Source organism: Phycodurus eques, chromosome 9, assembly GCF_024500275.1.
Source record: "Phycodurus eques isolate BA_2022a chromosome 9, UOR_Pequ_1.1, whole genome shotgun sequence".
Classification (NCBI taxonomy): domain Eukaryota; kingdom Metazoa; phylum Chordata; class Actinopteri; order Syngnathiformes; family Syngnathidae; genus Phycodurus; species Phycodurus eques.
This window is the reverse complement of record NC_084533.1, coordinates 64077-86052: the sequence shown is the minus strand read 5'-3', so window position 1 is coordinate 86052 and position 21976 is coordinate 64077. Positions and strand designations below refer to the sequence as shown.

The following is a 21976-nucleotide window of genomic DNA, read 5'->3' as shown; positions in this document are numbered from 1 at the left end:
CAAATCAAAAGTCAAGGAAAATAGTTTGGACACCTGTTGTTCATGTTCCTTGTATTAAAAAAAAACAAATGATGCGGTGGGCCAAAACTGGCCCCTGACCTTGATTTTAACGCCTGTAGAGGATTAAGGCAGTGCTTTCGAAATAATGGTGGCCTCACAGAATATTGACAAATTTTGGACATTTTCATCTATGCTCACTTTTGTTGCCAACAGTTTATACATTAATGGCTGTGTGTGGAGTTATTTTGAGGGGACAGTAAATGTACACTGTTAGACAAGCTGTACACTAATTATATTTAAATTTTAGCAAAGTGTTAGTTGGTTGGTGCTGTCCCATGAAAAGATAAAATAGTTATAAAATTTGAGATCATACTCACTTTTGTCAGAAACTGTATTTCTTATTCACCATAATTATGTCTTGGATATTTTGGCTTTTGATTTGCATTTCAGTTGGAGGATAAACGTGCTGAAATGGAGAAAAAGCTCATCAGCATGAAGGTCCAGTACGAGTCACTTCAAGCACAATATGCCTTCAACAAACAGCAGTTGCAACGTATGAAGGTACGGTACCAAGTTTTATGTAGCCTAATGAGACAAATGCTCTTTTCTGGTGTGTGTTGGCATTTTTTCTTTTATTTCTTGCTCTTCAGGATTGGATGAATCACAAGTATAGTAGTATAGTATAGTAAATAACCAAATTTTTAGCAATAATTATAAAATACATGGCCTTGTTTGGTGACAGTGACAGAAGGAGGTTACTGACTATAAAGGAGTGGTGCTAGTGTCGCTAGACCGCATAGGACGGTGGTGGGGAGGAAGCTTAAGAAAACAAAGGCAGAGCAGAGAACCATGTGGTAGAATTTGAGAAAGAAAGAGTGTTGTGCTGCCTTTCGAGAAGAAGTGCGACAGGCTCTTGATGGACAGGAGGCGATTCCAGAGGACTGGCCCACTACAGCCAAGATGATCAGAGAGACAGGCAGCAGAGTACTCGATGTATCTTCTGGGAGGAAAGGGGAAGAGACTTGATGGTGCAACGAGAAGGAATCATACAAGCAAAATGGGTTAGCTAACCCTAACCTGTTATGACAAAATAGTTGTAGTCAGTACAAATAACTGACAGCAGTTCTGAAAAAGCCTCCATAAATGTTCCATTGTATCTTGTATCTATAAACTATTAAAGCAATAACCTTTGGGTGACCTTTACCTAAGAAAAGAGCGATTCAAAAGAGCTCAAATCACCCAGTATCATTTATTTCCATTAAAATAAAGACTTAAGAATAACAGCAATACCACCGCCTTTTCCCCCTATTCGACACTTGTTCATAAAATTTAAATTTGCTGGTGTTGCCTCATTTAAAATGGTGTTACAGACACTTTCTGTTAACCACGTTTCATTTAGTAAAAAAAAGTCCAGATCATAGGTTGTGATGTCATTAATCAACATTGATTTATTATCCAGATATTATCCAGATATCCTGATATTAAAGAGAGCTAGTCTGGAGACAATGGTTTGATAGACTCACATTTTATCCTCACTAAATTTGTAGTTCTACTTTTTTGTGCCATATTTCTTTGACCAACTTTCTGTTTTTTTTGTTTTTTTTTGTAACGATGGCTGCGCTCCCAAAAAATCAGAATCAGAATCATCTTTATTTGCCAAGTATGTCCAAAACACACAAGGAATTTGTCTCCGGTAGTTGGAGCCGCTCGAGTACAACAGACAGTCAATTTACAGAACACTTTGGAGACATAAAGACATTGACAAAAAACAATTGTCCTCTCGCACTTAGAGCAGTTCGAATGACTAATATTGTAATAATATTGCGGACTAATATTGCAATAGTCCGGTGCAATGACCATTGTGCAAAGGACGCTGAGACTTCAAGGAGTGTATGCGGTTTAAGGAGATCACTTATTTAATTGACTGAGCCTTGAGAAACGGTCATCTCCAAATCGTAGAAGTTGTAGAGATCCACTAATAAAAACCTCAGCATCCAAACATTGCACTTTTGTTAGGAGATCAAGGAAATCTCGCTTCTGAATGCTGCTTGAGCGCTTCCAGGGACCCTTTGTGTATCATGACAGATTTTGCAGTTGGGTGCCCGTTAGTGATCTCCAGGATTTTTTTAGCGCTATCAGATACCATGTCGTTGGTAAAACACAGTACTTTGGTGTTCTTCTCACTGCAAAAATGTTTCACATACTTGACAGCTCCCTCACCAACTATTAACGTTTGGGGTGCCACCTTTTTTCTTGTATGATTTAGTTTCATACCTTTCAGTGATTGTGGAGGATAAGCATTCTTGGCCAGGGTCTTGTAAAAGTGGCTCCCATCTGTTTGTAAGTCCGATGTCAATGTTTTGCATTGACTCTCGTCCTCTTTTCTTGTCCTTTGATGTAACGACCGTCCACGGCCCCTCACTCGGGGTTGAAACAGCACGCAACGCAGGCCAGCCAGATTCGTCGGTAGTCCGCTGGTGTTGTGTCCTCCCTTTTTAGATGTTGCCCCATATCTTTGGGCTTTGCTCCCAGTAAATTCCAGGGAGACCTGCTGGGTGATCCCTTACTGTTTACACAGTGCACATCCGACCTCTTTGTTACACTTAGTGGCTGTCTGTTAGCACACTTCCGCTTACCATTTTGAGACATTGGTAGAGTGGTTTAATTCCCCAACTGTCAATTTGCATCCACATACACTTTAAGACGGTGGATTTTCGTTTCAAGGACTGACGCCCTCTGTAGCAGTCCATGATAGTCCTCAGCGGGGTAGAACAAATCCTCACTGTTCAGATTGGCTATCTTTAAGGAGCCGATTCCAGTTTGGGAAATTAATTTTGAGCACCCGCCGCGTAACAAGGCAATTTGGAAAGTCCCTGGGCACGAATAAGGGTTCCAAACCAAGAACCCTTGTTGATCGCATTGAGCTGGGCTTCAAGTTCTGAGCTAAAGTGTTAGCTTTTTCTGTGTGCATAAAACCACGCGGCTTCCGTAAGTAGCCATTCTCCTTTGTGGGTGTAAACCTTTATGCATGCCTGTTGCTTTCCTCAGGTGTCACCCTGTGGACGTTTGCGCCATTCTTCTTCATGCGTAAACCTTTACACATGCTTGTTGCTGTCTCGGGTGCTACCCCGTGGATGTTGTGTCATTGCGCAGCTTCTGGAGGTCCGTCCAGAAGCCGTTAGCCACCTAGCCGCTATCTAGCCGCTCGTAGCCACTAACGAACACGTGCTAAGGCCAACCGATGGTTTGTTACCCCTGAATAAACTTGTTTATTGCCTGCCGAATCGCTTTGTGCTGTTTTTGCTGTTTAAAACTTTTTGTGTCAGAGAGGTGATAGTTCACATCCCTAGAGATAGTTTATGTAGGGAAGGATCGGACCGCCGACGTCCCAGCCTTTGGCCACCGCCTGGCTCACAGTGCACCCGACCCCCTTGGCCTCTCTCACATGTGGCAAGCCCATTGGAAGCTGTGATTGATGGAACCATGAATTCTGCTCTTTACCAGAAAATCCTGAAGGGAATGCTACAGTCGTTCAGAAGCAGCTCCTGGAGAAGGCGATGAAATTAACCAAACTGCGTGCACCTCTGGATAATGTTGTGGACGGCGCCGTTTGGCATTCCAAAGACGTTTGGACTTCCACAACAAGTACAGAGCCACAATACAGGTCAAATCGTTGTCTATTGCTGCTCGTGTATGGCATGGGAGATGCTGTCTTCGCCTCCCGGAGAGACACTCCTCCTCTTCTGCGTTTACAGCGCTAATGAAGCAAATGCGCATTCAATGTGTATTTCTTTTACTCCCGCGATCAAACTCAAGCGAGGGACGCGAGACGAAGCGATCTTTCTCACCCGGTGGGAACGTAGAGTTACTCCTGTGGGTCACCCAACCAGTAATTCATTTAGAGGGCAGTTTTTCACACAGGACCGGGTAGCTGTGGATAATTTTTTTAGATGGGAAAAAAAATAATAGTTCTTGAGTAAAATCACCATTAAAACAATTGTGTTTTATTTACTAAGGTTATCATTGTCTATTTACATTTGTTTGATAATCTTAAACATTAAAGTGGGGAAACTATGCCAAAAAAAGTATAAGAATTTGAGAAGGGGTGAAATACTTTATGATGGCACTTTAGAAGTCGCGCACTCCACATATCTGCCTTTATGGAAGAGTGGTAAGAAGAAAGGCATAAGAAGTTTGCCACAATCCATGAAGGGGACATCAGAGAGAGACCAACGTTGATTTTTTTTGGTCTAAATGCAAAGTGCTATGTGTTGTTGTCTTTCATATTGTATATATATGTGAGGCTTATAAACCAGTGCTTATGAGTGACAAAATGGTCTGATTTGTACTGAGTGGTTGGCTGAAGCGGTGGGTGGGCAAATAAGATTGGGAAACTTCTAATTCATTCAATGCGTTTGTGTAGCTAAATATCTCAATGTCAGAATACATATCATGCCAAAATTGTTTTTCAGGTCCACATTGCCACTCTGATGCAGCTTCGATGTTCAAGGGCTGACCCCTCTCAACTGGACAGACTCCAGTCTATGTTGTCAGAGAAGAATGATGAGATACACAATTTGATGAATAAAATACAGAGACTGGAGAAGGTTGAGGTGAGTGTTGATTGTGGAAATTGTGTTTCATACCTACATGAAGTTGAGGTCGGGTTCACTAAACACAGAGGAGGTCAACATAATAAATAACCGTTTCCTCCACAGCGACACGACAAAACAACCGTCCACTACAACAGCACAGAACACCCTAGAACTATAAGCCCATATGCCCTTTTTGTTAATATACAGCTTTGTAGTTAAAATGTAGGTACTGTATTTAAATGTATCTTATTATATTGTTATTTCTATTTCATATGCATGTTCAGACATTTCCTACATGTGGCCCTCCAGCATGAAACCGATCGGAAGTCGCACGGCTGTGTTTTTGAGCTATATACATTTTCTGAAAAGGCATTAAAAATGCTTTCCAATTATGTATAGATTGTGGTAATCAGGTATGATTTGGTAAAGATATGTCAATGTAAAGACAGGACGCAACGTTTCAGAGTTAGCCTCTTAATGATTTTTTTTGTTTACATCACAAGGGACTGTATGACAACCTCTTGTTGGTTCATACTTGTAATGATTTACATGTCATGAACGGAACAGAGGATAGGACCCAAAAATGCACGACTCCACAACAAATGGACCGTTTCAAAAAGAGCGGTTTAATATACAGGCAGAGGTCGGTACACTGGCAAAAAGGCGAAGTCGATAATCAGAACAGGGTCTAGTCTGACTGTGAGTCTGTGACGTGGAAACAAGGAATGCTGGAACGCGACGACAAGGTACAACGAACTGGCGACTAGAAAGAATGAGACACGCGGTTAAATGGAAGTGGTAATTAGGGTGAATGAGGCACAGGTGTTGAGAAGGTGTGTACGAGACGGCGAAGACTACAACCAGAATCAGAATCATCTTTATTTGCCAAGTATGTCCAAGAAACACACAAGGAATTTGTCTCCGGAAGTTGGAGCCCCTCTAATACGACAACAGACAGTCAATTGATAGAGAACATTTTTGAGACACAAAGACATTGACAAAAAACAGTCACTGAGCAATAAAGGGTTTCACAGTTGTCTGGTAATGCCAGTTCAATTCTTTTTTTTTTTTTTTTTTTTTGACAATTGTGCAAAAGATGCAGAATCCTCTCGCAGTTCGAATGACTAATATTGCAATAGTCCGGTGCAATGACCATTGTGCAAAGGGCGCCGAGACTTCGAGTGTATGCAGTTTAAAGTGACCGCAGAACACACACCCATGACAGTACCCCCCCCTTAACGGCCAGCCCCAGACGTGAGTCATCCACGATAAACGCAGACGGCACCCATGAACGTTCCTCAGGCCCGTAGACCTCCCAGTCCACCAGATATTGAAACCCCCTCCGACGAGACTACAACAGCCGCCTCACAGTGAAGACAGGATCCCCATCCACAAACTCGCTGACCCACTTTGTAGTTCGGGGCCGGTGTCCTCCTACGGTCAGCTGCGATCTTGTATGACCGTCCCTGGCGCAGCATCATCTGGCGGGCTCGCTCCGAGGTCCTCCTGTAGCGTCTCACCAAGGTCAATGCCGCTGCAACTGTGGACTCTGGGGCTATGGCAGGAAATAGAGATGGTTGGTAACCATGCACAACGTGAAAAGGCGATAGACCAGTGGATACAGAGGGGAGGGAATTGTTAGAGAATTCGACCCAAACCAGTTTCTTAGACCAGGATCGCGGCTCCTGTGAAGCGAGACTGACGGTAGCGCCTATGAGATTGCAAAACTCCTTCCAAAATTGCAAAATGAATTGGGGACCCCTATCAGATACCACATTCTTGGGGAAACCACCGAACTTGAATACCTGGTGTATCATTAACTCGGCAGTGTCTTTAGCTGAGGGGAGTTTTGTGAGTGCGATGAGGTTAGCCATTTTAGAGAACCTGTCCACAACTGTGAGTGGTGGTATTTCCTTTAGAGGCCAGTAATCCTGTCACAAAGTCGACAGAAATGTCTGACCAAGGACGTTGTGGTATTGGCAGGGGTCGCAACTCCCCAGAAGGATGTTTACGAGAGGACTTGTTAGCAGCACATACCTGGCAAGCATTGACATAATTGGTAACATCCCTTGTACCATTGGTCCACCAAAAGCGCTGTTCGACCACGGATTGAGTCTTGACAATGCCTCGGTGACATACAATCTGGTTAGTGTGAGCCCAGTGGATGACTCTTCCCCTAAAGGTCAGAACCACATGAAGCCATTTTTCAGGGCAAAGAGTGTTCTTCAGAGCCTCCTTTACCGCAGTCTCAATGTCCCAAACAAAAGCAGAAACGAAACATGACTTGGGCAAAATGGTTGTAGGGTTGGGCAAAGAATTCTCTGCGCAGAAAATGCGTGATAAAGCATCTGGCTTACAATTTTTAGAACCAAGTCGGTAGGATAACGTGAACTTGAATCTCGTGAAAAACAGAGCCCATCTAGCCTGCCTCGCATTTAATCTCTTAGCAGTTTTAAGATATTCCAGGTTCTTGTGATCTCTCCATACTAAAAACTGAGTATGTGCCCCCTCGAGCCAGTGCCTCCACTCCACCAAAGGCAAAGGGTAGGGGTGTACCAACAATCCTTTCAGCAGTTTTGATTGCACGTTGCAGTCGGAGTTTGTCCTTTTTTGTAGCGGCACCAAACCAGACTGTGATGGAAGAACACAGGACCGATTCGATGACCGCTGTGTAGAACTGCCTCAGCAGCTCCGGTGGCAGGCCGTGCTTTCTCAGAAGCCGCAGGAAGTACATCCTCTGCTGGGCCTTTTTGAGGACGGAGTTGATGTTGGCCGCCCACTTCAGGTCCTGAGAGACTGTAATTCCCAGGAACTTGAAGGTCGAGACGGTTGACACAAGGCAGCTGGGCAACATGAGGGGCAGCTGTGGCGAAGGATGCCTCCTGAAGTCCACGATCATCTCTACAGTCTTGAACGTGTTCAGCTCCAGGTTGTGTCGACCGCACCACAGCTCCAGCCGCTCTGCTTCCTGTCGATATACAGACTCGTCACCGTCCTTGATGAGACCGATGACAGTGGTGTCATCTGGAAACTTCAGGAGTTTGACAGTCGGGTGCGCTGAGGTGAAGTCGTTCGTGTAGAGAGAGAAGACCAGCGGAGAGAGGACACAACCTTGGGGCGCCCCAGTGCTGATGCTGCGTGTGGATGAGGTGGCCTCCCCCAGCCTGACCTGCTGTGTCCTGCCCGTCAGAAAGCTGTAAATCCACTGGCAGATGAGACGCTGAGCTGGACAAGCTTGGATGAAAGGAGTTCAGGTATGATGGTGTTGAACACTGAGCTGAAGTCCACGAACAGGATCCTCGCATAGGTCCCTGCACTGTCGAGGTGTTCTAGGATGAAGTGCAGTCCCATGTTGACTGCATCATCCGCGGACCTGTTCGCTTGGTAGGCAAACTGCAGGGGGTCCAGCAGGGCACCTGTGATACTCTTGAGGTGGTCCAGCACGAGACGTTCAAAGGACTTCATGATCACAGATGTCAAGGCGACAGGCCTGTAGACATTTAGACCCGAGATTGCAGGTTTCTTGAGGAGTGGAATGATGGTGGAGCATTTGAAACAGGATGGTACTTCGCACAGTTCCAGAGATCTATTGAAGATCTTGATGCATATTGCAAGTAAAGGTTATATATTATGAATATAAATATTATGTTATTCACTTCCACTTATTTAGTAATTTGTTCCAATAATTTTGCTTACTTGAAAAGTGGGTGGCTTCATACAAAAGGTGTTCTACCCTGAGTTGATTAACACATACATAACATGAAATAAAAGCTGGAATTCATAATATTCATCTTTTGAGCTGAAACCCAAATGTCTTCAGTATACAACAAAAACAAAGGAATTGACCTTGCCGTTCCAATACTTTTGGAGGGGACTGTAAATGAAATAATTTAAAAACAGCATTTTAAGTTCACTTGGGTTATAGTTTTCTGATTTTTACATTTGTTTGATGATCTTAAACATTAAAGTGGGGAAACTATGCAAAAATATAAGGGGGCCAATACTTTTTCACGGTACTGTATATATTATTATATGATATATTATGACTTGCTACTAATTTACTTTCTGGTTGCTCTTTTAAGTTATATTTAAAGCTGAGTTTTGGTAGCTGAATAAATACTAAGTTTTTAAATCAATATTAGCGTGGTTATTAATCATGCTTTCTTTTTATTTACTTGCTCTTATTTTGAAATTCACAGCTCTACTTTTATTTAGTAAATGAGATAACACACAGTTGTGCTCATATGTTTGATTACCAAGGCAGAATTTGTAAGATGGGTACAATTCTTTTCTTTTTGAAAACATGAAGGGCCAGGCGAAACACACTTAATTTTATTTGAATGGAATTCAAATTAACGGTCAAGCATTTCAGAAAAGCATTATCATTAAATAAAACATAACCATAAAGAAATTGAGGTGTTGTTGTTCAGTCATCAGTCGTTTTTATAAAAAAAAAAAAATATATATATATATATATATATATTTCACAAATTCTGCCAGGGTATGTAAATTTATGAGCACAACTGTACATATATGAATTGAATGGACATATATGCAGTCATATGTACCCCTGTCGTATTGGCATGAAAAGTGTAGGCTGCATGTTTTTCATTCCAACAGCTTCTTCCCTCTTGCGATCAACTTCTTAAACACCTAACCTATAATTCCATTACAACAAGCTGGAATTTTTTTGACTTGAGTTCGTTGTCACATTTCTGTGGGGCCAATTATGTGTTACTTGTGCACTCACTGTAGTTGTCTCGCCATGCTGCACTATTTGCATATACTGGCCACTCATGCCAGAGTAGAATCTGCTCCATTTGCACACCGATTGAGGAGTATCTGTAACATTTGCACAACCAACATTGTCCCAGATGATCGCACTACGCGTCACTTTAAACCGCATACACTCCTTGGAGTCTCGGCGCCCTCTGCAGAATGGTCATTGCACCGCAATATGAGTCATTCGAACTGCTACAAGTGCTAGAGGACTCTGCATCTTTTTGCACAATTGTTTTTGTCAATGTCTTTATGTCTCCAAAGTGTTCTGTAAATTGACTGTCTGTTGTACTAGAGCGGCTCCAACTACCGGAGACAAATTCCTTGTTTGTTTTGGACATACTTGGCAAATAAAGATGATTCTGATAACCTCTAGGTGGCGGTGGCATATTGGAATGAAAGTGTGCAGCTTTTTCATAACCTCTAGATCATAGGTGTCAAACCCAAGGCCCGGGGGCCAGATGCGGCCCGCCACATCCTTGCCCATGAAAGCAAATCATGCTCGTCAACTTCCATGATTTTTGCTAAAATCTGTACACAAATTCCAAATTGTCATAATAATCAACAACAATGTTGAGATATTGCATTTTTCTGTTACCAAACCCTTCTTCTACAGTAACTTAAATAATAATTGAACAAATTATTATCCTTGTCTTCTGATTTCAAAACTAGAAATTCCTCAATTTGTTGTGTAATGGTATTCTGATTTGGTGATTAAGCATTTCACTGTTCTAACGGCCCTCTGAAGGAAATAATAACTACAATGCGGCCCGAGACAAAAATGAGTTTGACACCCTTGCGTCTAGATGGTGGGATACATTTATGATATTGAGTATATATATATATTGAGGGTTTCTTTCCTTTTTCCTCTATACCTACAGTATATATAATGCGCACTATTCACTTTTGACAATTTTGTGTGTGTGTGTGTGGGGGGGGGGGGTGTATTATACACGAGCGATTAATTACTGTTAACTTCCTTCACCATTCAAGCTGTGGGAAAATGAACAAACAGAAAAACTCCAACCAGCCAGAAAATGTTGCAAATGTCATGTCAGGGGTACTTATATTTCCATAAAATGGTGGGTGGCTCAAATGAGCATTGCTGTGTGCCTTTTTGCACCAGATGGAGTTGCTAAAATAGCAAAATTTTCTTAAAGACCCCATCCTTCGAGTGCTGGAGCCTGTTACCTGGTGCAAGTAGTCCATTAATTCTATTTACAAAGTGAAGCCAATACTTGGCTGCCTCTGTTGCTTTGTGCTGTGGGTTTATTTCCTTGTTTATCAGACTTTATTTTCATTATCCTACAAATCAGAGCTAACACATTACATATTAACAACATGGAGACATTGCTTGGAGCATTATATTTTTACGTGTTGCTCAACAGATAACAGGATGACACAAAACCTTGTTGTGTGTTGGTTCATGTGTCAATGAAGAACCCATTTAATTTGGATGAGAAGGTAGATAAAAGTGCACAGACCAACTCTTATTTACTCATCATCCTCCATTAAATGGGTAGTAGCTTGTAAACTAATGAACTGGATATTAAAGGAAGATAAACAATTGTGTTAATATGTTTGTATGTAGGTAATGTTGAAGACCCAGGAGAGTAATCCAAGTCCTTCAGAAATTGGTAATGGCCGTGATGAAACGTTTTATACTGACCTGCTCAAAATGAAACTCGACGATGCAGTGTGAGTAACATTTATTTTTTGATGATGATAAGCAATGTAATAAGCAAACTGGTTCCCAGTTCCCATTTCCTTTGAGCATGTTGTATTAACTGTTCAGGTCAGGTCAACAGTATGTCAAAGCACTTTCTTTCCCCACAATCTTTTTCATTAAGTATTGGCATAGTAATACTGTATTATTACATTAAATAGTTAACCATTTTTTTAACTAGCTAGGACTTTTCATTTCATGTGTTGCTATCATACATACATACATACACAAAGTTAGGGATATCTGCCTTCAGGTGAAATTAACAAGGGTTAGGTTAGCCCTAACCCTCGGGATGAACCTAAAATGCAGTAGAAACTTTAGAGGTGAAGTTAATTTTGCCTTCTCTTAACTTTTGAATTCACCTGTCCAACTGTTCCACTGAACATTTTTTTTTAACTCATTACTTTTTGCACAACTTGCTGTTCTCTTACAAGGAGCTTTATGGCAAAATTCACAAAAGGTGTTTGATCCAGGAAAATTTAAAAGGTCACCCACTTCTGTGCCTTTCTGACTCATCCAGTATCTGTAGCTCTGTTGCAACCTGCTGATGACACTCTGTGGTGTAGTGTTTCCCACAGGACTGGAATCTATTTGTGGTGGTGGGTATTCGGCGGCTGCCTGGGGTTTTGGGGGGCGTTGCGGAGGTTAAAGTAAAATAAAATAAATAATAAATAATTTAAAAATAATACATTTTAAAAATTCAATTACAAAAATACAATTGCTGAAATAAATACAAAGCAATTAATATAAAATGGAAAGTCAAACAAAGGCCCTCTACACTAATTTCTCCATTCATAGCGCTGGATCACGCATGATGTAGTGTGTAGTCTTATGTCAGGGGCCAACAACATTTTTAATTTTGTCATCGCACTGCCATGTTGCCCCTGAAAACATCTTTCTTTTTCTGTGAGTGGGAAGCCGGGCATTGCACGATGTGCACCATTATTGTTCATGACTTGAGAGTACGTTTCTACAATTTTGTCAAAAGTCTCAGATCCAAAAGCATTGTCTTTCAGCACCATCTGCACAGAAGCAAAGTGCAGCACAGCACCTTTTTTCTCTATAAATGCACAGAGAAATTGTTCATCTGAGCTCTGAATGCATTTAGAGCACTTATCATATCAGAAACAGTCTTACCTTTGCCTTGCAGCTCACAGTTAAAATGGTTCAGTTTCACTTCCAGATCACAGTCCAGCTGATTGGCCAAGTTCCCAGTCATAGCCGACACTCTTCTAACCATTGTAGTTGTCCCCATTTGGACATCGGAGAAAGTGGAGATTACATTGGTTTCATATTTCTCATCTTTAGTACTGTTTTGCAATTACAGTATAGTCATTGCGTCTTTTAAAACCTCCCCGTCTGAAAATGCCTTATTTTTCTTCATCAAGAAGAGCGGAGCTCTAAATGAGGCTTTGGCTACTTTCAGGGCGTTTTTGACTGGTCTCGTGAAAAAAGACTGCCGTTTGCACAAAGCTGCTTCAACTCACTGAGTTTATCAGGTCATTGTGGGTCACAGTGGGTAGTTAGCATGGAAGCTTGTGGGGCACAATCTGAAAAGTCTCCACATGGTGGTCCAGTCTTCTGGAAGCTCCTCGTGTACACAGAGAGCCTGTCTCACCTCTTCCCAAAAAGATGCACAACACTCTTCCAGTCTCAGCTTCCACCACTTGGTTCTCTGCTCTGGCTTTCTCTTCCTAATCTTCCTCCCCACCACCCAGTCATCTTACAAACCACCATCCTATGCTGTCTAGCCACACTCTCCCCGACCACTACCTTACTGTCGGTAACCTCCTTCAGATTACATCGTCTGCACAAGATGTAATTCACCTGCATGCTTCTACCTCTGCTCTTGTAGGTCACCCTATGTTCCTGACTCTTCTGGGGGAAAAAAGTGTTCACTACAGCCATTTGCATCCTTTTTGGAAAGTCTACCACCATCTGTCCCTCCAAGTTCCTTTCCTATATGCCGAATTTACCCATCACTTCTTCATCATCCCTATTTCCTTCACCAACATGTCCATTACAATCTGCACCAATCACGACTCTCTCTCTGTCTGGGATGCTCGGAACTACTTCGTCCAGCTCCTTCTAGAATTTCTCTTTCACCTCTAGGGCACAGCCACAAATCACATTATACAGAACACCCTCAATTTCAAGTTTCAGCCTCATCACTCCATCTGATACTCTTTTCACCTCCAACACAACTCTTCTTTTAAAATAACCCTGACTCCATTTCTCTTCCCATCTACTCCATGGTAAAATAATTTAAAATCTGCCCCTAAACTTCTAGCCTTACTGCCTTTGCACCTGGTCTCCTGGACACACAATATATCAACCTTTCTCCTAATCATCATGTCAACCAACTCCTGAGATTTTCCTGTCATAGTCCCAACATTCAAAGTCCCCACATTCAGTTCTAGGCTCTGTGCTTTCCTCTTCTCTTTCTGCCGAAGAACCTGCTTTCCACCTCTTCTTCGACTTTGACCCACAGTAGCTGACGCCCTGCCGTCAACCTGCAGGGCGCAGGTGGCGGACGTTGTTAACCTGGGCCACGACCAATCCGGTATGGAATTATTTGGATGAGCGCTCATATTTGTTTGGCAAAGTTGTAAGCCGGATGCCCTTCCTGACGCAGCCTTCTGCATTTATCTATTTATTTATTTATTTATTTATCTGGGCTTCAGACTGGCCTACAGTTTGCTATGGCTTCTGTGCCGCCCATAGGGCTGCATTAAATTAAAACAGTCCAAAATGTGAAAATCCAAAACATGACAGAGATCCAATTCAAAAGGATTATTTGATTGATCATATCGGCCATTCCCTCAACGAGCTTCTTCTTGATATTTTGATTAAGATTAGGTAAGGGTTTGAGGAGAGAGGTTAAAGCCTCTTTCCGTAAGGTCGTTGCAATAATCCTCTATTTCACCTCACCGAATCATTGTCAAAGATTGTTGAAGCCGTCTTTTAGAAGCGGCCTCTCTAATCATTTTGTGTGTTACACAATGATTGATGACTTTTATGCACAAGATAGCTGCGCGTGCATACGCACCGGCTGCTCTCTATCCCAAACAAACGTCTTCTACGTCCAAGTGTTTTAGTCCGTCTTCGTCATGTCTACATGTTCAAAGACACAGATACAGTCGTAAGCTTCTGCTCGTCATCGGCAGAACTACTTTTACGAAGTTAAACTCTCACTGATGAGTTATGGAACTGCGGTCCACTCTAGGTGCCTACAACAACTCCGACCCCCACTCCTGCATTGCGCCCAGAATGGAGGTTCCACAGACGGCGAAGGAGGAAGTAGAAACGGGGCAAATGCGGAGGTATCCGAGCTAGGGGAGGGCCTAAACCACAGAAGCAGACTATTCCCGCCATCGTGTTAGTCAGTGTACGCTCTCTGGACAACAAGATGGATTACATTCGACTGCTCCGCTCTACTCGTAAAACTGTGGGAGAGTGCTGTGTTTTTGTGTTTGTGGAAACATGGCTTAACAGCAGCGTTCCAGACAGCACCATTCAGCTCGACCGGGTAGCATGCTACCGAGCAGACAGAACTCTCGTGGGAGGCAAGACTCACAGCGGCGGACTGTGTGTTTACATCAATGACGCCTGGTGCCGGGATGCTATCTTGGTCAGTCAACACTGCTCACTGCTACTGGAGTTTATGGCTCTGAAGTGTCGGCAGTTTTATTTACCGAGGGAATTCACTGCCCAACTGCTTGAGGCAGTCTGTATTCATCCAAACTCCAGCAACAACAGGAGTGAGGCGCTAAATGGGCTATACAATCATATCAGTGAACAGCTGACTGCCCACCCAGATGCTTTCCTCATCCGAGCTGGGGACTTTAACAATGCTGACCCCTAGGCTGTGTTTCCTAAACTCTTCTCAAACATTGACTTTCCAACACGGGGACAATGTTTTTACCCCCCCCCCTGAGAGGGACCTACAAGGCCCTTCCTCTCCCCCACAATGGCGCCTCAGACCGTCTCACTGTTATGCTAATGCCAGCTTACAGACCACTGGTTACAGTCTCACAACCAGTTAGGAAACATGTACAAGTGTGTCCAGAAGGGTCCCTCGAGGCACTTTAAGACTGTTTTGTCACAACAGACTGGACCATCTTCAAACAGGCTGCCACCTACAACTCCATCACAGACCTAGAGGAGTACACAGAGACTGTTACTCCCTACATCAGCAAGTGCATGGATGATGTCAGCATCACGAAGTCCATCACCTTCCGCGCTAATCAGAAGCCATGGCTGTCGGGGGAGGTCGACAGACTACTGAAGGTCCGCAACGCGGCTTTTAGATCTGGTGATGAGGAAGGCCTGAGGACAGCCAGGGCCAATTTGTCCCGTGGCATCAGGGAGGCCAAGAGGGAGTACTCCAGGAAGATTGCCCACCGCTTCAGTAACAGCAGTGACACCAGGAGTTTGTGGCGTTGTATTCAGACCATTACGGACTATAAACCCTCACCACAGACCTGTGACAGAAGCACCTTCCTGCTAAATTACTTATTTTCTCGCTTTTAGGCACACAACAGCACCCCTGCACACACGATACCACTCCCTCCTGGTGACCAAATGCTGACACTGACCCGGGACAACGTGAAAAGATCACTCGACAGGATCAACACACGGAAAGCCCCGGGCCCAGATAACATACCTGGTCGTGTTCTGAGAGACTGTGTAACTGAACTCACAGATGTTTTCATTGATATCTTTAACACCTCCTTGAGAAAGAGTGTTGTTCCCACGTGCTTCAAAGCCACCACCATCATCCCGGTCCCGAAGAAGTCGTCACTATCCTGCTTCAATGACTACCGTCCTGTCGCGCTCCCTCCCATCCTGATGGAAGTGCTTCAAGCGGCTAGTCAAGCACCACATCAAGTCCTCCCTCCCCCCCTCCTTGGACCCCTTCCAGTTTGCATATCGGTCCAACCGGTCAACCGATGACGCTGTCTTCACTGCCCTCACACACCTGGGACCTCATGTACAAAAGGTGCGCACGCACAAAAACGTGGCATACGTTCTTTTTCACGGCAAAGTTCAGATGTATCAAGAGTGAAAGGACTGGAAATGGGCGCTGCCTCACGCCAACTTCATGGCTGGCGTACGCACGTTTCTGACGACACTTCGAGGTGATGCTGGTAAACTGTTATCATAAATCTGCACATCAGAGACACATGAACAATTAGCACTGATGAACAATTAATGCCCGGCAACATTTGATTGCAACAATGTAATAGAGGCAAGGACTCACAATTAATTTGTTAACCAGTGTATTTAATGAACCACTGATATTTGTGAGGACACCTATTAATTGATCAAGGTCATTTATGCTGCCTGTTCCCCTCATAATAGCTTCTTATGACTCCGTCACAGGCGGCACGGTGGATGACTGGTTAGAGCGTCAGCCTCACAGTTCGGAGGACCCGGGTTCAATCCCCGACCTCGCTTGTGTGGAGTTTGCACGTTCTCCCCGTGCCTGCGTGGGTTTTCGGTTTCCTCCCACATCCCAAAAACATGCATGAATTGGAGACTCTTAAGTTGCCGTAAGTGTGAATGTGAGTGCGAATGGTTGTTTGTTTGTATGTGCCCTGTAATTGGCTGGCAACCAGTTCAGGGTTTACCCCGCCTCCTGCCCAATGGTAGCTGGGATAGGCTCCAGCACGCCCGCAATCCTAGTGAGAAGCGGCTCAGAAAATTGATGGATGGATGGATGGACTCCATCACATGTACTGAAAAAAAGAGCCTTTTGAATGTGCTAATTTGAACATGTACATTGGTGGCACATGAATAAAATGTGTTCAAATGACCGAGTGGTGGGGTAAATTGTCATTTTAACACATCTTAATCACGTGCAACTGATGTACATGTTCAAATTAAGTAAATTCAAAGGACTTTTTATCAGTATGTACGGGTGCAGCAGCAGCCGGTTGTTGGAACGTAATTGCGTCGGAGACGCTGGGGATGCCGGAGGAGACGCCAGGAACGGTGGACAAATCCTGCGCGTCTGTGACACCAGTGATGCCAGGGAGGTGAACGAATCCCACTCACATGCGTGGCTTTGTTTCCAAATTATAACTCTCTTGCAAAATGAACAATGTGAATGTGAACTCCACCAAATAAGAAAAAACTCCACCAAAGTTCACTTCTGGTCTGGACCGATGGAAGCGAATCAAAGAACTTTGAAGAAGTCAATCAAAGAAAGAACACCCTTAGTATCATGATGTCAAAATGTGAACAGCGTGATGAAAAGGACTGTTTAAATACTAATTCTAATTGCACCAGAAAATGTATTGGCCCATTCATTGATCAAACACCTGTTTTTTTGCCCTTCAGCTCCTTGTTAGAAAGCAGCAAGTTGTACAAAAAGTGCTGAAACATTAGCCGGGTTTACATGCGGACCTTTTGTCATTCTGACTGAAATCATTCTGATTGAATATCTCTGGTCAATTGTTTTACATATGGCGTAATCTATTCCGATCTGGTGTGTATATGTGGACTATATTTAATTGGAACAACCCTTTTGCAGACGTGTGACATGCAGATCTGTATCAACATCACATAATTTATCAGGATGGAGGTCAGTCATCTCGTTAGCACAATAGTTGCAATTATTTTTATTTTTTTTTACACTATTATGAAAGGAACAGCTTGATTAAAACAAGTTACAAGTAGTTAAAATCAAGAGTTCCATCGCCGACGAGCTCTGTTTTGAGCCCGTGCATAATCGACGTCACTGCGCATTCGTGCCAAGACAGAACATTGCGTAGACTGGACACAGCCTGACTATTCCGATTGAACCGAATACATTACTTTGCATCGTTTTGTGAAAAGAAATATTGCACCCCTGTGAAACCAAATGGAATTCCATGTGGATTGTTTATTCCGGTTGAGGTGTTTATATGGAGCATCTTTATTGGATTTGGGCTTCTAACCCGATTCTAATTTGAATATAAGTCTCCATGTCGACCAGGCTGGGAACAGTTTGACATGTACATTCAAAAGTTTTATGATGGTCAAGTTTCATTCCCCTTATACTTCATTTAAGGTTCATCCTGAAATTCTTCCCAAAAGAAAAAAAAATAATCTCCCTCAACGTTTTGAGGAGACTGAAATGCATTTATAGTCAGGTGAGCTTGGTTCTTTTATACTTTTACTTTTATTTAACCGTTTGTGCGCATCTTTTCACTTGTCCATGTGTGCAGTAAGGATGTGGAACGTGTAGGAGCTGAACTTTCTCTGCAAAGGATGAAGTCTTTGTCAGAAAGCCAGAAAGCTCTGGATCTGGAAAGGAAACTCTTCACCAAGGAACGTCTTCTCAAACAGGTACAGGCCTCATGATCTAATGTTTCATCGATCAGTGTGCTGCGCCTTCTTGTGTGTCGGCCTTGGCCACAAAGAGTTACTACTGTATAGTACAGTCATGCAGACAAATTAAGAATAGACTTCTTCTTCTGCTGTTCTACCACTCGGTAAGTTGCTGTAATATTAGTCGCTTTTGTAGAGGATGAAAAATATGTCTGTGAGTAATGTTCTATCATCTGTCTATATGTGTTGTTCCACCATATGCGTTAAAATCTCAATTTCTTAAAGGGTTCCAAAACTGCTACTGTCGATGCTGTTAAGCATGTCAGTGGCATTTTCCATTCATTTGGTCGTTCATTTGTTAGCATTTAGCTAGGGGACTTTCCTAAGGCAACGTACAATTTTGTTTATTTTATGCTTAGTTTGACCATAAAGGTCAACTAGGAGTGGCATTAAACAGCTTGAAGCTTCTCTTTTTTTGATTAAATGTTCACCATTTTTGAAAGCGGTGCTTCTTGTGAAGTGAGTTGAATTGAGTTTACCGCTTCCATAAAGCTCTCATATGTTAAGTTTGCGCACTCAAATCAATGCAAACATTTGCCCAAATGACCGCTTATAACTCGAAAAATCCGAAAGTCGGGTCATTTGTATCTCAAGGTACCACTGTATATATATTAGACATTTTATTAACACAATATTCATTCTGCAAAAATGTACAGTACAAACATGTATTTAAAAAGGAGGCTGGTTAAGGTCAATTAAAAGCCTCTTTAAAGGGGAAGGACTTGAGGTGTTTTTGAAGGCATCCACGGACTGGTGGGTCCTGGGGGGGTAGGGAGTTCTACAGATGTGGTGCAGCGGTGCTAAAGGCCCACCCATGGTCCGAAGCTTGGTTCTGGGATCCTGGAGGAAGTTTTTCTGTCCAGAGCGGATTATCCTGGTTGGGTTTTGCTGGGTGAGGAGGTCTTTCGAGTTATGGTGGGGCGTTTCCATTGATGCACTGAAGGGTGATAAGTGCGGCCTTAGAGGTTATTTCGGTAGTGATGGGAAGCCAGTGGAGTGTGACGAGTACTGGGATAATGTGTTCATGTTTTCTGACTCTGAGCACCTTCCTGGATGCACTGTTCTGCATTAGTTGGAGATTAGACCCCTATCGCAGTGGCATGGAGACTACTTGGTGGACTGCATGGATGGACTGCACTTACATAGCGCTTTATCTACACTATCACAGTGCCCAAAGCGCTTTACAAAGCCTCGCATTCACCCATTCACACACACCAATGGGCAGCTGCTGCCATGCAAGGCCCTGCCCTGCCCACTGGGAGCAAATTCGGGTTCAGTGTCTTACCCTTCGACATGCGGACAATCGGAGCCAGGATTCGAACCAGCTACCCTTCGGTCACTGGACGACCCGCTCTACTACTGAGCCACAGCCGCCCTAATGTCACAAAACTGCTATTATTTATCACCAAAATCCAGTGGTGTGGAGTGAAGCCCTTCAGAGCCTTCCTTGCTGGCCTAAACACTATCAAAAGCACTGGCCTACATTTACAACTTCATTACATTTTTAATGAATTATTGTTAGTTTATGATAATATATATAAATATATATAATATACTAACATTATATAATGCCATATATAAAAATATGTAATAATGTTACTATATAATACCGTATTAATTTCCAACAGTCTTTTGTCTTCATTTCACAATTTTGTCTTGGCTGTCTTGGCTGCTGTGCCCATGCCACATACACACAATGTTAATGGGTGTTTATGTTTTCAACCATCAGATTTCAGAATCAATAAACAGGGCTATCAAGAAGGCCCCAATTCATGTCTGCATTTTCCCATCCTCGATTGGTTCATTAGAGCAAAAGCTGCCCAATGGAACAGGAGGAAGAAATCAACTCGGTGACCTACATTATTTCAAAAAATAAAATAAGTTTTTTAAACCAGATTTTTCAAGGGAAAGTGGACCTTGTGATGATAGTTCGACCAACACCGTTGCTGGTTGTCTTTTTGACCCAGTAAAGGATGTTTTCAGTACTTTCAGAGCACTACACAATGAGCCCTACAGCAAGTTTACAGGCATGAGCAGAAATAAAAGGTGCCCTAAAAGGGTTAATCTAATAAATGTGGGTACCTTAAGCATTTTTTAGTTTCATTTTCATTTGTGTATTTTTGTTATTTGCGCTGTCACGTGGTCTGTGCATGGGTGGTAAAATCACAATGTCTGAAGTCAGTATGGGATTGCAATTCCTTATGTGGATAGCAGTCAACTCGATGTCCCAATAAAGAAAAAGGACGCCTTCTATTTGAAGCCTCTTTTGTTATGTCATGAGGTTATTAAAGCCTTGGATGGCATTGAACTTTTGCATTTAACCATAAGAAAACAGATGTTATGGTGATGGTGATGGGTACCAGTGGCCCTTGTAAATTCCCCCCTGTTGACTTGGCCACCTTGACAATCTACCAAAAGCCAACAGTCTCTTACTTGAGTTTTAAACTGGACGGTGATTTTAAACTGGATCCGCAAATTTGTGTAGTTGTCAAGGCCAGCTTTTTACTTCTTAGGCAGCTGGCTAAAGTCAAGCCTCTTCTTTCACAACGCCACTTTAAAACCGTAATCCATGCATTCGTTAGGTCTCGGCTGGATTACTGTCATGTAATTTATTTTGGAGTCAGCCAGTCCTCTCTCAGATGTCTCCAGTTGGCTCAGAAGCTGCTCCTCGCTTCCTAACTGGAGCACATAACCCCAATTCTGGCCTCCCTTCACTGGCTTCCTCTTCATTTTAGAGTCCATTTTAAAATTATTTTATTTGTTATTAAATCTTTAAATAGTCCCACACCACCTTACCTCTCTGAGCTGCTCCACTCCTGTACGTTGTCTCAGGTCAGACGACTACATGCTCCTGGAGGTGCTGAGGACTAAATGGAGGCTTACAGTGGGGCAATAAAAGTATTTAGTTAGCCACCAATTGTGCAAGTTCTCCCACTTAAAAAGATGAGAGGGCTGTAAATTTCATCATAGGTATACCTCACCTATGAGAGACAAAATGGGGGAAACAAATCCAGAAAATGACATTTGATTTTTCAAGAATTTATTAGCAAATTATGGTGGAAAAGTATTTGGTCAAGAACAACCCGGGGGAGACATGCAACAACTAACCAATAGGACAAGATGAGAGAAGACAGAAAAAGGCAGGGCAGGACGAGATGTGGGAAATGAGCAAGGCAATGCTATTGATGAGTGGTCCGGTGGGATGCTTTTATAGTGTCTAAACACGAAAATATGAACCTGTGAGTTGATATCGTAATTTAACCCGTATTATTAGTGGTCCAAATACAAGCAATTAAAGCCTGTAACGTGTCAATGGAATTTATGAGTGAATGAACACCATATCACATGCATGTTAGTCAACTAGTGTACGGAGTTGCTGAGCCAGCACGTTGAGGAAGGGGTGCCCAAATACGGAGGGGCTAAGCCACCGAGCCAATCCTGCAGGTTACCCAGCCAAGCGCCCCAACCAGTCCCAAAGGGAGGGGCACGGGTACCGGCC

At 43.0% G+C, this 21976-nt stretch overlaps 1 protein-coding gene across 2 annotated transcripts in view; it reads left to right on the top strand.

Moving 5' to 3' along the window:
* Nucleotides 1–21976, top strand: part of spdl1 (spindle apparatus coiled-coil protein 1) — a 59795-nt gene that overhangs the window by 27329 nt on the left and 10490 nt on the right. For both annotated transcript variants that reach the window (XM_061685971.1, XM_061685970.1), the window contains exons 7-10: nt 451–561; nt 4473–4613; nt 10966–11072; nt 18315–18435. In XM_061685971.1, coding sequence (XP_061541955.1) covers nt 451–561; nt 4473–4613; nt 10966–11072; nt 18315–18435 — 480 coding nt within the window. The remainder of the gene's footprint in view (nt 1–450; nt 562–4472; nt 4614–10965; nt 11073–18314; nt 18436–21976) is intronic.